The following is a 13,883-nucleotide window of genomic DNA, read 5'->3' as shown; positions in this document are numbered from 1 at the left end:
TTTCTATCCTGTCACACAAGATGCGTAGTAGTATTCGGCAGGAATAATGCAGTCTCGTCCAGATACTTAACCCTCACTCTTGAAAACGTACAGTAATTGGCAGCCAGAGATAGTACAAGCAAAAAAAATCCATCCAAAGAGTGACGATCGATCTAAATCATGTTGAGCCATGGATTGCATACATTGTAGTGTTGACAAGGGGTGAGGTTATAAACATCTTCGGAATCAATTTCAAACAGATGCCATACGAGTATCCTCCATTGACTGAGTTCCCTGTTAATGGAATATGGCTTGTCTGTGGCGTATGATCACTAGCAAATGCAAATCCGTATCCGAATACACGCGCTCAGATTCTGGCATGCTGTGTCACGTGCCATATCAACATCCCACCATCCCATTACGTAAGCATATTTACTGTGGATGGAAATTCTGGAATTTTGAACGATGATCACCATGCGGGGGAAGCCACCATTTGTAGATAATGTGCCTCGAAGAATGCATCCCTCCCTTGAGGTCAGTGGTAGTACCAGATATCAATTACACTCAGCATTGCTGACCGTCTCCAGCACATCGACACTTGCGTCCCCGTAACGGCGCTCAAAGCGCTTGAGTTGAGGGATGTCAAGCTTCTACTTCAAGCCCAAGGCACTTATATCCGACTCATTGACGAAGGGAGCGGAGATCTGCTCGCAGAGCTGAAGGCTTTCAAGCGAAACCATGTGCACGGGTTCGTTGCTCTCAGCCAACAAGAGCAAGTTGCCGGACCCTCACATGCCCGGTTCATCGCCTGGGGAGGACAGTCTGTGAGAGCTTTTGACTTGTTCTTCTCTGCTCAGGAGTCCAGTGCGAGTCTTGTCGCTGCAAGCGCTGAATATCAGGGACCGGATTGGATTCTGGCTGGTTGTGCGTCTAGCCATGAAGAGTCCACGACCGCATACGTATTGACGGCGCACAATGCCGTTCTTGGTCTGCACATCGTAGATGGAGACAGGTCAAAACATGAAAAGGCTGTTCACATAAAACCGCTTGTCACTGGCGTCAACACAATTCTTTACTCTGCAGATATTGTCGCCCTCTCGGAATCTCACATCCTGATCGCCGCAGGAACTGTTTTTGGCGAGATCATAGTCTGGTCTTCCTATCTGAATGAGTCTGGAGGAGCAGTCGGCTCGATTCATCACTTCTTTACGGGCCATGAAGGGTCAATCTTTGGGGTCCGGATATCTCCCTCCATTGCTTCTTTGCGCGGCAATCAGAGCGGACGACTACTGGCTAGTTGTAGTGATGATAGAACGATCAGAATCTGGGACATATCTGATTGCGAGCGTACGTCTCGCCACGATGCGCCGGCATACTCGACCGATGGCTTCGAGCTCCGGAGCACTGGCTTCGGTGCTGTAGCTCACGACAACGAGGTCGGTTCTGAGAAGACTATTGCCAGTGCTTTTGGGCATCTGGCTCGAATCTGGGGCGTCAACTTCCTCACTGTGGGAGAGGGCTTGGGCAAAGTGAATCTCATATCCCGTGGCGAAGATGCGACATGTATACTGTGGGATCTCACTTGGGACCCGTCGACGCAGACGCCTCAGTTCAAGCTGACTGAGGGCATTTCCATCCGCAAACATACTGGAAAGCATGTCTGGTCCTTGGAGGTGCGCAGCACTGATACGGAGGCGGTAATCTATACCGGCGGCGCTGATGGAGCCGTGAAGAACTTTACCATCAAGGCAGATGAGAAGGGATCTCTGGTTCTACCCAACTTACACAATCGCATCACGATGACAGTTGATACTCAAAACCAAGAACCCCATGTGGAGACGTCTATCAAAGGCTTTGACTTTGTCTCGCAGAACGAGTTTGTTGCTGTGACGGCCCGTGGCGAAGTTCAGGTTGGCCATATCAAGGGCCAAAAATTCTCTAACCAGCATATCTTCAAGGAAACAATCTTCGTCGAAGATGACCTGCGGTCTTATTCTGTTGTTGGCAGCCTGCCGCAGGAAGGCATTGCCCTTGTGGGTAACGCAAGAGGTTTGATTCGGCTTTACAATAATAATGTCAAGTCCCTCATAAGGCTTGTCGAAGTCGGCCAAAGACCTTTGATTTTGATCCTCCTCGACTACAAGCAGATTTCAGGATCAGAAGCAAACCTGGTATTCACGGTGTCTTATCCAAACTCCGAGACAGCAGAGCTTTTCATGGTATCGTTGTCAGGTGATGAACCGTCCGTGGACAAAATCACTATAAATCTCCCGTACGGCTTCGGAATGGCATCTGCATCCCTAGTATGTGGTAAGCAGTACCTGGCACTGGGCTCCCTCACTGGCAACTTCGCTCTGTATAGGGTGGCAAAGACCGAGAGTATCGAACCTGTCATGCCCCCAAGCAAGCTACATGGTCGTGAAGGACTCAGTTACATCACGTCATTCTCGTCGCTATACGGTGAGGAAGAACAGCTGCATCCGTACTTTCTGACCTGTGGACGGAGTGGAACCTATGGCGTGCACAGGTTGGTTATCTCGGAGGGCCCGGAGCCTTCCATCTCTCTCCAAACTTTGCATCTGGCCTCTTTGGCTTTCAACTGCGAAATCCAGGGAGCTTATATTGATAAGGTATCTCAAGATCTTATGATCTACGGATTCCAACCCATGGACTTTGTGCTTTGGAATGAATCTGCGCAGACAGAGGTCGCTAGACACAAGTGTAACGGCGGCAGACGCGCCTGGGCTTTCCAACCTAACAACACAAAAGCTTGGGCTGGGTCGCTCCTATGGATCCAATCTGGTTTTAGTGGCATGGAGATACAGCCGGACGCCAGCCGGACCTTGCGTTCCGGCAGCCACGGAAGAGAGGTGAAGGCCATGTGTGCGACTCAGCAGGGTGGACTGGGTCCATTGTTCGCGACGGGTTCGGAAGATACAAATGTGCGTATCTTTACACCCCGCGATACACAGTCCGAGAACCGCTGGGGCGCGTTCAAATGTCTACGGCTCCTGCGAGAGCACCACACAGGTCTTCAGAGTGTGGGGTGGTCCACGGACGGACGGTTCCTCTTCACAAGCGGTGGTTACGAGCAGTTCTTCGTTTGGCGGACACACTCTATCCCTCAGTTTGGACTTGGGACAACATTGGATGGAGAATGTCCAAAGAGCGATCCCAACTCGGATCTTCGGACAACGAGCTTCGACGTATTGGAGGTGGAGGGAGAGCAGGCAGAGGCATCATTCCTAATCTGTCTGACTTATTCCAACTCTACCATCAAGGTAAGCAGCCCACGCAATCCTCTTGGGTCCCTGCTAACTGTGTAGATCTTCCATTACACCTCGTCGGCCGAAGGAGGCAGTTTTACCTTGCTGGCGAACGGCACCTACATGAGCAACTGCCTGACGCAAGCAAACTTCATGCTCAAGGGCTCGTCACTCAGCCTGATCACGGCCTCCACAGACGGCTACTTTACACTATGGGACCTGACCTCTGTCCTGGAGCCCTTCTACACGATAACATCACCTCTGCGCTTGAAGCAGACCATTCACGGAGCATCCATCAACCCATCAACCATTTCTTGCGAGAATCGCTACCAGATCCACTGGAACAGCATCAAGAGCCTTGAGCTGGCCGATCTATCAGACACCTTGTCCTTGATTGTCGCAGCTGGCGACGACAACTCGATGACAGTCACTCTTCTGGACACGGGCATCGAGAACGGCGAGGCTACATGTACCATCGCAGTCCCCGACGCCCATGCAGCCTGCATAACGACGACGAAGATCCTCACGCAGCACGTGAACCCCAGCGACGGGACTGCCCGATTCGCCGTCGCATCTTCCGGTAACGACCACCAAGTCAAGATTTGGTGGATCGACATCGACATGAAGATGACCGGGCCGGAGCGGATCCAGATCAGCAAGGCAGCGGAGCGATACAGTTCTGTGGCGGACATTTCGTCGTTGGATATCCTCCACGACGCATCGGGGAGCCACTTGGTGGTGTGTGGTACTGGCATGGAGATGTTGCGGTTGCAGTTGTAGCTACGTTAGGATGATTTGCATACATACTTGATTTTCCAGGAGGGTCGATAGCCTACCCTTTCTATTCCAGTGCTCATCCTTCGCTGCTTTTTACTCACCGAGTAGATTTGAGCACGTCCAGAATAAGTTCTAAGCAGCCTAACGAGGCAACTACATGCTCGAAATGCGTAGACACGACTGATAACGTGCCTTCAGTATATTTTCACTACTATTTGTACAAGAGCAGTTCAAAGACCGAATAGGTAAGCGGAAAGAAGGCTTAAAATCCAGCCGTCGCTAAGAAATGAAACTTCTTCCGCGGTGTCACAGACCTTATCATGTTCATCGAGTCGGCGACTTTCTCGTCCGTGGACTCCACCAGTCCCTCCACAAGGACGATATTCTGAGTTGCCGCGGGCTCTCCAGATGCGTAGCCCTGTATTCGCCTCGTGACCAGGGTTTAGGCCCTAGGATCTGCCGACATAAAGGGCAGCTGTTACTTTTGCTGGTTACGCTGGCGCGATTTACCCAGATGGCTATGCAGGGCGAGTGGAAATAATGACCACATACTAGTTGGCGATACGGAGTATCTGGCCCGAGGTCTTCGAAGCAGAAGAGACACGTTTCGGGGAGGGGAACTGGGTTTAGTCAGACAATGACGGGTGATAGGTAAGTTAGGGAGAAGGATGGTGTGGGAGATACAAGTTATTGCAGGGTGCATTGATTCCTCATGGTGGGCTCCATTCGCTGCGGCCATGTCTAGATATCGCTTGCTTCAACGCCCAATCTATTGTTAGGTTGATAGGAATGATGTCGTTAAATAATAGAAGCGGATGCAGATCGTTTGCATTGACTGCTGGCGTGGTGCGAGGGATTTATACTTGGCGTCACCGATCAGACAACAGGCCGTCAACCCATAATAAGGTTCCCATTCTTGCCGCCTGGTCTGGCTCTCTTCACTGCCTGTATGTTTTCCCTCAATGTGCCCATAGAAAAATTTTGTACGGAAGCCGTATCAGTTATGTTCGCCGAAAGGTTTATTGAGACATAACATTGTCAATGACGACCAGAACGGGAAGAAAAGAAGGCTACGATAAGCTTCGTACTGATCTAAAGGCGATTAAAACCACATGGTAGCAACGGCGAAAAGGCAGATTTACCCCTCTGTGGTGATTGACTTTGATTATATCGTATATATACGTTCTTCCTTAATTAACTTGGCTCTTGTCTCTAGAGCCGGTATCAGGAATATCCACCGCTTGTTGCGGTCCAGTAGTTAAAACTTTCAGAGGCCAAACACATTCTCGTCGCGCACATATCCCCAATCTGTCACTTGTCAGTAAAGCATTTAGGTGCCAAAGAAAGACGGGAATTACCATCAAGGGCAGGCAACACTGCCTTTCCAATCATCGTCGGGGGACCGCACAGAATGGCCACATTTTCATCAGAAGGTTCAAAGATGTGCTCCCGAAGGATACTCTCGTTGACGTGTCCTGAAAGTCCATGCCAATTTTCGTCTGGTTTTGAGATAACGTGAGTTATCTCCAGCTGGCTGGCACTGTCTTTTACGAATTTATCCAGTTGGTCGCGTAAGAGAATATCGCTTGTTGTCTTGTTCGCATCGATGACGCGAATCTTGGTCTTGTCTCCGTCTGTGAGAAGTATACGGGCTATCAGGGCATATGCTGGGGTGATGCCACTGCCTCCAATCACTAGCGATACCCGTTTGAATTTTTTCTTCTCTCCTGCGATGGTGAAGTTGCCGTATCCTTCATAAACAAGATCCCCCGTCGGACCTCGGATGTCAACCTCTTCTCCCAACGGTAGACAGTCTAAAACGTTCGACATCGCACCTCCTGGTTGGTCATCATTGGGGAAATAAGTCTTGATGGTCAATGTGAAAGCCCCCTTGCCGTCTCGAACTTGACTAACGAAATGAGACTTTCCGTTTTCCTGGTAGCCGTTTGAAGACGACGATGCGGGAGGGAGAAGCGGCTGAGTTGGCGTATATGGTCGTATGAGCATTCGGTCCTTCATGTGAAAGGCTACTTCGATGTGCTGGCAAGCACCAATGCCTAGAGTAGGTTTCCCCTCGGGCAACTTAAACGTATATTCGTGGGTGTCTCTGCTGATGGCTTTGCGGTCGAGCAATTTGACAGGGATCCACCGATGTCTCTGCAGTGCCTGATCATTAGGCTGCGCAGTTTGCTGTTTTTCCTTCTTGGCTTGCTCTGCATTCTTCTCGATGTACTTCATCGCCTTTTCTGTCACCACGCCCAGAATGCACTCTATAGTTATATTAGTCACTGGCCTCCAGAAACCACTGTATAAAGGTCTTACCTTGGAGCTTCTCTGCAGCGTAGTCATCATGTATGCTTGCATACTCTTCAGTGGTCTCATAGTGAACTTTGCCTGCATGTGCAAGGATGGGTGCTTTCCCGCCTGGATGCCAGGACAAAACCCCCGTTGCGTCATAAACTTTGCCGTCTACGACGATCCAGCAATCATCTTCACTGTGGTGCTTTTCGATTTCCTCCCGCGTAAACTGCTTTTGCGGGGCAGCCACGCTCTGTTTGGCTGCCTGTACCTGCACATCAACACTGGGCTTCATCCAGCCCCCTTCCCCTGTGCCTGGCTCCACAGGGTGACGGAATAGAAGGGATGCTGCGCCTGATTGATTATCGCCGTCATCATAAATCAATTCCGGCTTTACCACATAGCGGCAGCTATTCAAAGTTCCTGAAATATTCCACCGCGGCTGCTCCGGCTGTGTATTATGCGCCCCATCGACGCATGCAACGGTGATGCTCTCCGCTTGTGCTAGCTGGAGGATTTCGACATCAACGTGCCAATGTACCCAAGCCCAGAATTTATTACCGTGACGTATAGGACGGTCGGGGAATTCGCGGATGCAGTAGAGCCAGCTCTTACCATTATTTAGAGATATCTCAACTCGACGGACCGGATGGCCACTGCCGCTGTAGGCGAATCCTGCAATGCGGTACGTCTTCCCTTTCCGAGCATCACTTACTGAGATCTTCTCCCCTTGAGCGGGCCTAGCAATAACTGAGTTAAGGGTCTGTTCATAGCAGGCAGTATCCGGGTGAGTGAAAAACAACTTGGCGAGTTGGCTTTCTGTATCAGTGACAGAACTAGGCAACATCCGGTTGTCGTGGAGATGATAGTATGAGTTGTTTTCTTTATTACTAGTCCAGATCTTGCTCAGCCATTTCACACAGCGTCCTCCTACATAACCTGGGATCATAACGCGGACTGGATACCCATGGTCAGGTGGCAGGGGACGATCATTCATTTCATATGCAAGAATCACATCATTTCTAGGGTCCATGACATGGTCGAATGGAATGGATGTAGCATATTCTGCTTCGTTTGGCTCATCGGCTCCTTCAAAATGAATCCAATACCGTTGATTATCCTGGTCAGGCATTCGCTCGGGCACCCCAGCAGCGAGGAGAACATCCCGGAGCAGTGGGCCTTTCCAGTAGGCACAGCTCACCCCCCCAGGGCCCCAGTTGAACCCTGTTGTACGCTTGATCATGTTCAATTCTTTCCGCCGAGTGTTATCACAGGCCAGAAGGATGGGGATATTGATAGCTTTGAAGTTCTTCGTCAACTCATCCATGCCAAGCTTCACCCGGCCGCCTTCTATGTCGATTTCATGAAATTCCCAGACCAATTTTGGCACTGGGCCGTGGTTCCGCACATAATGCAGCTCATTTGGGGTTATGAGACCGGCGTTAAAGAGCTTTGACAGTTGCGGCTCGGCGTTCAGTGGCAGCTTTCCAGTCAGCCGGACGAGGTCAGGAGATCGAGGCACCCAGTTATCCGCAGTAAACTGATCTGCTTCGTCAATGGTGATATACGGGTTCTCGGGCGCTGATGATCTTCCTTGCCCGTTATTCTGCTTTAGGTTTTTTATAACCGCCTCCTCGTGCCGGACTGCTCGGAGGAGTGAGATCTCCTCTAGGCTAAGTTCGTTTTCGGATTTCTCTTCGCTTTCGTCCCTATCGGCCACTGGCTTTTCAGTCTCCTGCTCCGGCGTCGGTTTCTGAGTATCTTTTTCTTCATTTTTTCCTTCGTCATGCTGCTCCTCTTGATTCACTTGTTTGTCCTCGTCGTCCTTTCTCCCCTCCTGCTCCGTCTTCTGTTGCTCTTCCCTCGGACTTTCTTCTTCTTCCTGCCTCCGACGAACATTCGTCGGCCACTCCTGGCCCAATTTAACCCATTCCTCAGTATATTCGGGCACATATCGCCATCCGAAAGGTCGTTTCTCGGGATGCCGAAGATGAAATGCCTACGCATTAGCCCTTAGTATAACATGACACTATCAAGAATGCAGCTCGCTCAATGGCGCTTGCTATTTTTTCATACAAGAAACACACATACCTCCCTATTTTTCTGGTCCTCGATCAGATCACGAAAATTGACAAGCTTCCCCTTCTCGACTTTTCGTTTGAGGTCGCCGATCTGCTCGCGAGCCTCCCGAACCTCCTCCGGGTTTTCCGCCAGTTCATCGCCAATGTGGGTTATCCCTGCATATCTGCCGCTGGCGTTACGATAACCCAGTCGGTGTTCACGAGAATGAAGCTCCCAGTCCGGTTCATTCTCGATCTCCGCCCGTGATGAGCCGGGGTGCTGGGCCACTTGGTAAACTTGCGTATTGCCGGGCATGGTCTCACTGCTGCTTCAAAAGCGGCAACACTATTACTTGGTTTGGTACCCGATAAACTCCAGCTGCAATTGCTGGGCCTTCGAGGCAAACGAGGGAGGTTTATGCAAAAGGGTCGAAACATGGCTTTCAGCTTTGGTCAATGTTTGGGTCCTACCGTGCTGAGGCCTTGTGATTCAAGAATGATTCGATACAATAACATCTCCGCGGAGATCTGTGATATCCTCGGTGGAAGATATGACGCACAAACACCTATGACATTAGCCCCCTGATGGCGAAAAGCCCTCGGTGACTTGGTCAATTTCAAAACTTTAAATCAGGTTTCTTTTCCCCACTGGCCAATATTGAACCTAGGATTGCACCGCGCAGAAGCATACATCATATTAACTACCTAGAGATACTATTCGCCTATGATATCCATTCCATTACATAACCCAGCTGGCATGGCACCATCAAAATACCACAGGAAGTCGTAGAACCCCAACATTTTGCGTTGGCGAAGTATATTCCAGTTCAGAGGGCTCAATCGCCAGCCGTAGGTTCGGAAGCTTGCGGAATAGGGAGCCTGTTGCAGGCAAAACACCACTTAGCCTTACAACACAATTGCCGACGCACAGCAAGAAAACAGGAATAATTATCTTACTGAAGATGGCCTGCAACTCCAGCCGGGAGAGCCACTGCCCCTGACATTTATGCGGGCCATGCCCGAATGCCAGGTTTTGATGCGGGTCAACTTGACGGTGGATGCTGAACTTGTCTGCATCTGGGTACACCCTTTCATCGCGGTTGGCGGATCGCACGGAGCCGATGACCCCGGAACCCGATTTGATTTTCTAATAACTGTCAGAAGATCAAGTAATGAATAACGGGTCCTGGTCATTACCTTCCCACCAAGCGTGAGATCAGTTGTTGTGACACGTCTGCTATTTAAAGCAGATGGAGTATGATATCTCAAGATCTCCTCAACAACTCGCCCCGCTAATTCAGGATTCTCCTTGAGCTCCTCGAGCTGATCCTGGTGTTGAAGCAAAGTAATAACGCCCAGGACAATGGAACTTTGAATCGCCGAATTCCCAGCCACGAAGATCATATAGACAAGATTGATAAGGTCGTCTCGGTCGAGGTTCGCTTGTCTATACTCGTCCACCACGAGCTTGCTAAGCAGGTCATCCTGTGGCCTGCCAGGTTTCTCTATTCGCGCATCAATCAATTGGCTAATGTATTCGTGCAAGTCTGTATGGCCAGACTCAGACGCCGATCCGCTTGTGCCTCCGAGCGCGGAGCTCGACTGGATAAGCTCATTGGCCTCCTTTTCGGAGACTTTCAGAATGGACAGTAAGATAACCTTTGGGTTAACTACTGTGGCAAGCTCTTTGACGAGGTCGATAGGGCCATTGTTACAGCCTCGTTCTTTGATCGAGTCGATCAACGAGTCCACGACTTCCTGAACCTGTGGTTTGACTGCTTCAGTCGCTTCCGGGGTGAAAAAGCTCTCCGTCATAGCTCTAGAATAGTTCTTAGACCGTTATTATTCGTGACACTGAGAAGCGTCTTTCATACCTGTGCCTCGCGTGTTTCGGATCATCCATGTGGACGAACGTTGGCCTGACCCCGTCTTTCTTCGTACCACTATGAATCTCGGGGTATCCATCACGATTGTATCGGTCCTGCTCAGCTGGTTAGGCTGAAGGTTCAATGATTCTTAACGCAGCAGGGAAGGGATGGAAAAGCATTTACATTGGAGAATTTATCACTGCTCAACATCTCACGAACCTCTTTGTCCCTAGTAACGATCCACGCTGGTCTCCCATCGAAAAGCTGGACCCTTTCAGTGGGACCCCGATGCCTAAGCTCTGCTAATTCAGCAGGCGGATCATATGATTTTGGAGGACGAGCAAAGGGATACATCGGTAAGTCTTCGGGGGAATTGTAAGCTTGCGATGGTTTGGGGGACAGCATAACCACCATAGGGCCTAGGCTTACCGGAAGTGTTGGCTTGGGACATTTCGGAAGATTGTACAATGGTACGTGTGAATATTCCAGCTCTCGTAATGGTGCAGAGGTTGAGAATCGCTTGGTTGCTTTCAGAGAGAGTCGCAAGATCTATATAAGCAATACTTTCTGGAGCCAGAATAGTCGAGGCGGAGTCGATGATCTCACAGGGGCAAACCACTATTACATTACGTCCCAATCGGCGAGGCTGTCTTTTCCGTGCTAAACACGGCCGGCAAATAACAGTCAGTACAAATTATACGTGAACGATGATAAAGCAAATGTCATAACACGCAATATGGTTGAAACAAGGAACCATGGCTACTCAAACTGAAAAGCAACCCCAGAAATCAAGGCAGAGGCCATGGTAGCACATGGGTTGTCATAAATGCATCAGCAATAAACCAGCATTATAAGGGCGAAAGTCATGCACGGTGATGTTATAGTATCAGAAGCTTTGCTCCATTTATACAGTATCAAAGTGATTGTGATGCCGGATGTGACGTATTCGAGCAGCTAAGAAATGCCGTCAACCTTCTGGGGGCAAACTCAAGTCGCTGTCTTCGCGTCGAGTCCGAAGCCTATTGCCGCGGCATTCTCGTTATGTACAGATGCTGTTGGAAGTCCGCCATAGACCATAATACCCCAGCTGCGGATGGCGTACAGCCGCCTGAAGTCATTAATCTGTAACAGTCTGTTGCAGTATTTTCGAATGTATCCCTGTTCAACACGACTCTGTGAAGAAGTCATCCTCAAAATCAAGAAACAGATGGTGACTGGGCCTTGATTGGCGATTGTGAACTGGCACTGAGAACGCAGATGTGGCAATATCCTCTTAGCATACAGTAGAACACAGAGCATCGTTTATATGCCAGCACAGAAGCATTGTATAGTAGATGGTACCAGAACGTTTCTGGAGGGATGCCTCACATGTATTGAAGTATCTACCGATAAAACAGACATTATGTGCAGCTTCGATCCCCCAGCTAATTGCTGCTCATTTGACAGTTAGCCGATGTAGTTGTCTCCGGTGTAGTTCACCATCTGTCACTTACTGTGATCTGAATGTTCCTGCAATCCGCTGGTCGAAGGAAAGAACGGATACAACACCGAGTGCCCGCCATCATGAATCTAAGATGAGGTAGTACTACTGGTTCTTTGGTACATGGCCAATCACACAGGGCCAAACCGTAGCCTTTCTCGAGAATATTGCTGTCTGGGGATGTTTAGACAGCTGTGGGGGGGTTGTCCTGGTCCTCCACCAAGCTGACTACTCGGAGATGAGAGTAGCTTACTTGTGTGTACTACCTGCCAGCCCAATCATACAAGCCCCCATGTTCTTTGAGTGCGTCCACGCTATCATCCAGGGACTAAGCAAGCCACCCGGAGCCACCCCGAGACACCCCGTAGCCAAAACGGAATAGTCTGATCGACCAATGCTTGATCGATACCTTCACGATGTTCTTCTCGCTCCGATTTGCCATGTGCAGGATACAAGCAAGCAAGCATTGCACGATTGCTACCCCGCAACACCAGGGATGTGAGGACGGGGAAATCTCATTCCATCAACCGCAATTCAGGTTTGATCGCATGTCGGCTAAATGGAGTTCACCACATTTATTAAAATCTATTTTACTTCAAGAGTGATTTGCATTTAGGTTTAGAATGGGTGTGAACATACCCCTCTTTTAGTAGTGATATATATAGCGTCCTTAGGGGATCAGCACGGCTTGGTGCTTGAGAGATCTCTACATAGCTAGAAATTTCATTGAACTTACACTTCATACTGCAATCACAGCAATAGACCAACCATGAAACTCCAATCCTCCTGGCTCCTCGCCAGCATAACCATGACTGGTATCCCCACAGTCACAGCCAGACCATGGACCCAAAGACCAAGAGCAGAAAACTCAACCACGAATCCCACCTACTTCTTCACTTTGTATGTCCCCATTCCACCACCCTAATCTCCCCACAAATACAGTACTAAAGAATAAATCAGCGGAGACTCCTACTCCCAAACCGGCTTCAGCGCCTCGGGCACCCAACCATCCGCCTCCAATCCCATGGGCAATCCAGACCTAGGTGTGTCCCCCCACCCCCCAATTCCCCTCCCCCCAACCCACATAACTAATAATATCGATGATGAAGGAATCGGCACCACAACCAACGGCCCCAACTGGATCGGCTACCTAACCACAACTGAAAACGCCTCCTTAGTGCTTTCCTACAACCTCGCCGCGGGCGGTGCCACAATCGACAATGCTCTGGTTCCTGCATACCCGGGTGACCTTGCATCTCAGTTCCGGCTATTCGAGGATGTATATGCTGCTAAGCCGGCCTCGGCGCCGTGGAGTGCAGAGGATGCGGTGTTCGGGGTGTGGATTGGGATTAATGAGTATATTCCTTCCTCCTCTTCTTCTTCATTCCCCGGATTGTCCATATATGGGAGGGCGGTTCAGTAGGTGTATATGCTAATGGGATATGTGTGTTCTGGGGGAGTATAGTATAGGAAACGCGTATTACTCTACGGATGCGGAGACGTACACACCCAAGTTAATCTCCAGATTGGAGAGTCTAGTGGAAGAGGTATACAAGAACGGAGGCAGGAAATTCCTGTTCCTGAATGTGCCGCCGACGAGTCGCAGTCCGTTGTTTCTGGAGCAGGGAGAGGAGGTGGTGAAGCAGCATGCAGAATATTTGAGTGTTTATAATGAGAATTTGGAGGGAATGGTGGATGATTTTACTAAGAAGAAGGGAGATGTAAGTTTTTCTTTATCTTCTTTTTTTCTTGTTCTCTTAATTTTTTCTGGTCATGGGTTACTTGTGTGTTTATGTGGGTGGGCTTGAGGGCAAGCTAATCGATGATTGGGACAGGTAACGACTGTCTTGTATGACTCGTGGTCATTCATGACGAAGATCCTGGATGATCCGACGGCGTATGGATTCCCCGATGCGACGTGTATCAATGATGATGGGACGTCGTGTATCTGGTGGAATAATTATCATCCCGGGATGAAGTATCATCTTTTGCAGGCGGAGGATATGAAGCCGAAGTTGAGGAAGTTGGGAGGATGGTAGTTACTTTACTTAGTAGTACTAGTAAATATGATATTGGGAGAATATTATGTGACGTTTAGGATGGCTTATATATTACTAGTATGTCACTAAATCTGAATGTTGATGCATCAGGTATA

The 13,883-nt window shown here is 49.5% G+C and overlaps 6 protein-coding genes across 6 annotated transcripts; 2 read left to right on the top strand and 4 right to left on the bottom strand.

Moving 5' to 3' along the window:
- The first annotated feature begins 464 nt into the window (after window positions 1–464).
- BDQ94DRAFT_132362 (tRNA (34-2'-O)-methyltransferase regulator RTT10) lies at window positions 465–4,095 on the top strand. The gene is made up of 3 exons (XM_026764043.1): window positions 465–513; window positions 567–3,260; window positions 3,306–4,095. The coding sequence occupies exons 1-3, from the start codon at window positions 496–498 to the stop codon at window positions 4,023–4,025; spliced, it is 3,432 nt and encodes a 1,143-aa protein (XP_026632119.1). The 5' UTR covers window positions 465–495; the 3' UTR covers window positions 4,026–4,095.
- A 107-nt stretch (window positions 4,096–4,202) lies between these two features.
- BDQ94DRAFT_132360 (RING finger protein) lies at window positions 4,203–4,876 on the bottom strand. The gene is made up of 2 exons (XM_026764042.1): window positions 4,707–4,876; window positions 4,203–4,642 (listed from the first exon to the last, which is right to left on the bottom strand). The coding sequence occupies exons 1-2, from the start codon at window positions 4,759–4,761 to the stop codon at window positions 4,347–4,349; spliced, it is 351 nt and encodes a 116-aa protein (XP_026632118.1). The 5' UTR covers window positions 4,762–4,876; the 3' UTR covers window positions 4,203–4,346.
- Window positions 4,877–5,161: 285 nt separating this feature from the next.
- Window positions 5,162–8,962, bottom strand: BDQ94DRAFT_132357 (putative nitrate reductase). The gene is made up of 4 exons (XM_026764041.1): window positions 8,412–8,962; window positions 6,345–8,319; window positions 5,381–6,292; window positions 5,162–5,330 (listed from the first exon to the last, which is right to left on the bottom strand). The coding sequence occupies exons 1-4, from the start codon at window positions 8,694–8,696 to the stop codon at window positions 5,290–5,292; spliced, it is 3,213 nt and encodes a 1,070-aa protein (XP_026632117.1). The 5' UTR covers window positions 8,697–8,962; the 3' UTR covers window positions 5,162–5,289.
- Window positions 8,963–9,062: 100 nt separating this feature from the next.
- On the bottom strand, window positions 9,063–11,161 carry BDQ94DRAFT_132350 (cytochrome P450 55A3). Its single transcript, XM_026764040.1, has 5 exons — window positions 10,783–11,161; window positions 10,432–10,718; window positions 10,255–10,361; window positions 9,578–10,199; window positions 9,063–9,527 (listed from the first exon to the last, which is right to left on the bottom strand). The coding sequence occupies exons 2-5, from the start codon at window positions 10,660–10,662 to the stop codon at window positions 9,147–9,149; spliced, it is 1,341 nt and encodes a 446-aa protein (XP_026632116.1). The 5' UTR covers window positions 10,663–10,718; window positions 10,783–11,161; the 3' UTR covers window positions 9,063–9,146.
- On the bottom strand, window positions 11,151–11,634 carry BDQ94DRAFT_132344 (uncharacterized protein). The gene has a single exon (XM_026764039.1). It carries the CDS (start codon window positions 11,545–11,547, stop codon window positions 11,236–11,238), a length of 312 nt encoding a protein of 103 aa, XP_026632115.1. The 5' UTR covers window positions 11,548–11,634; the 3' UTR covers window positions 11,151–11,235.
- An 863-nt stretch (window positions 11,635–12,497) lies between these two features.
- On the top strand, window positions 12,498–13,767 carry BDQ94DRAFT_164875 (putative cellulose-binding GDSL lipase/acylhydrolase; the record flags this gene model as incomplete). The annotated part of the gene is made up of 5 exons (XM_026770138.1): window positions 12,498–12,628; window positions 12,689–12,771; window positions 12,838–13,084; window positions 13,194–13,449; window positions 13,564–13,767. The coding sequence occupies 5 exons, from the start codon at window positions 12,498–12,500 to the stop codon at window positions 13,765–13,767; spliced, it is 921 nt and encodes a 306-aa protein (XP_026632114.1).
- Window positions 13,768–13,883: the final 116 nt, after the last annotated feature.

Source organism: Aspergillus welwitschiae, assembly GCF_003344945.1.
Source record: "Aspergillus welwitschiae strain CBS 139.54b unplaced genomic scaffold BDQ94scaffold_1, whole genome shotgun sequence".
NCBI classification, from domain to species: Eukaryota; Fungi; Ascomycota; class Eurotiomycetes; order Eurotiales; family Aspergillaceae; genus Aspergillus; species Aspergillus welwitschiae.
This window is presented reverse-complemented; position numbering and strand designations above follow the sequence as displayed.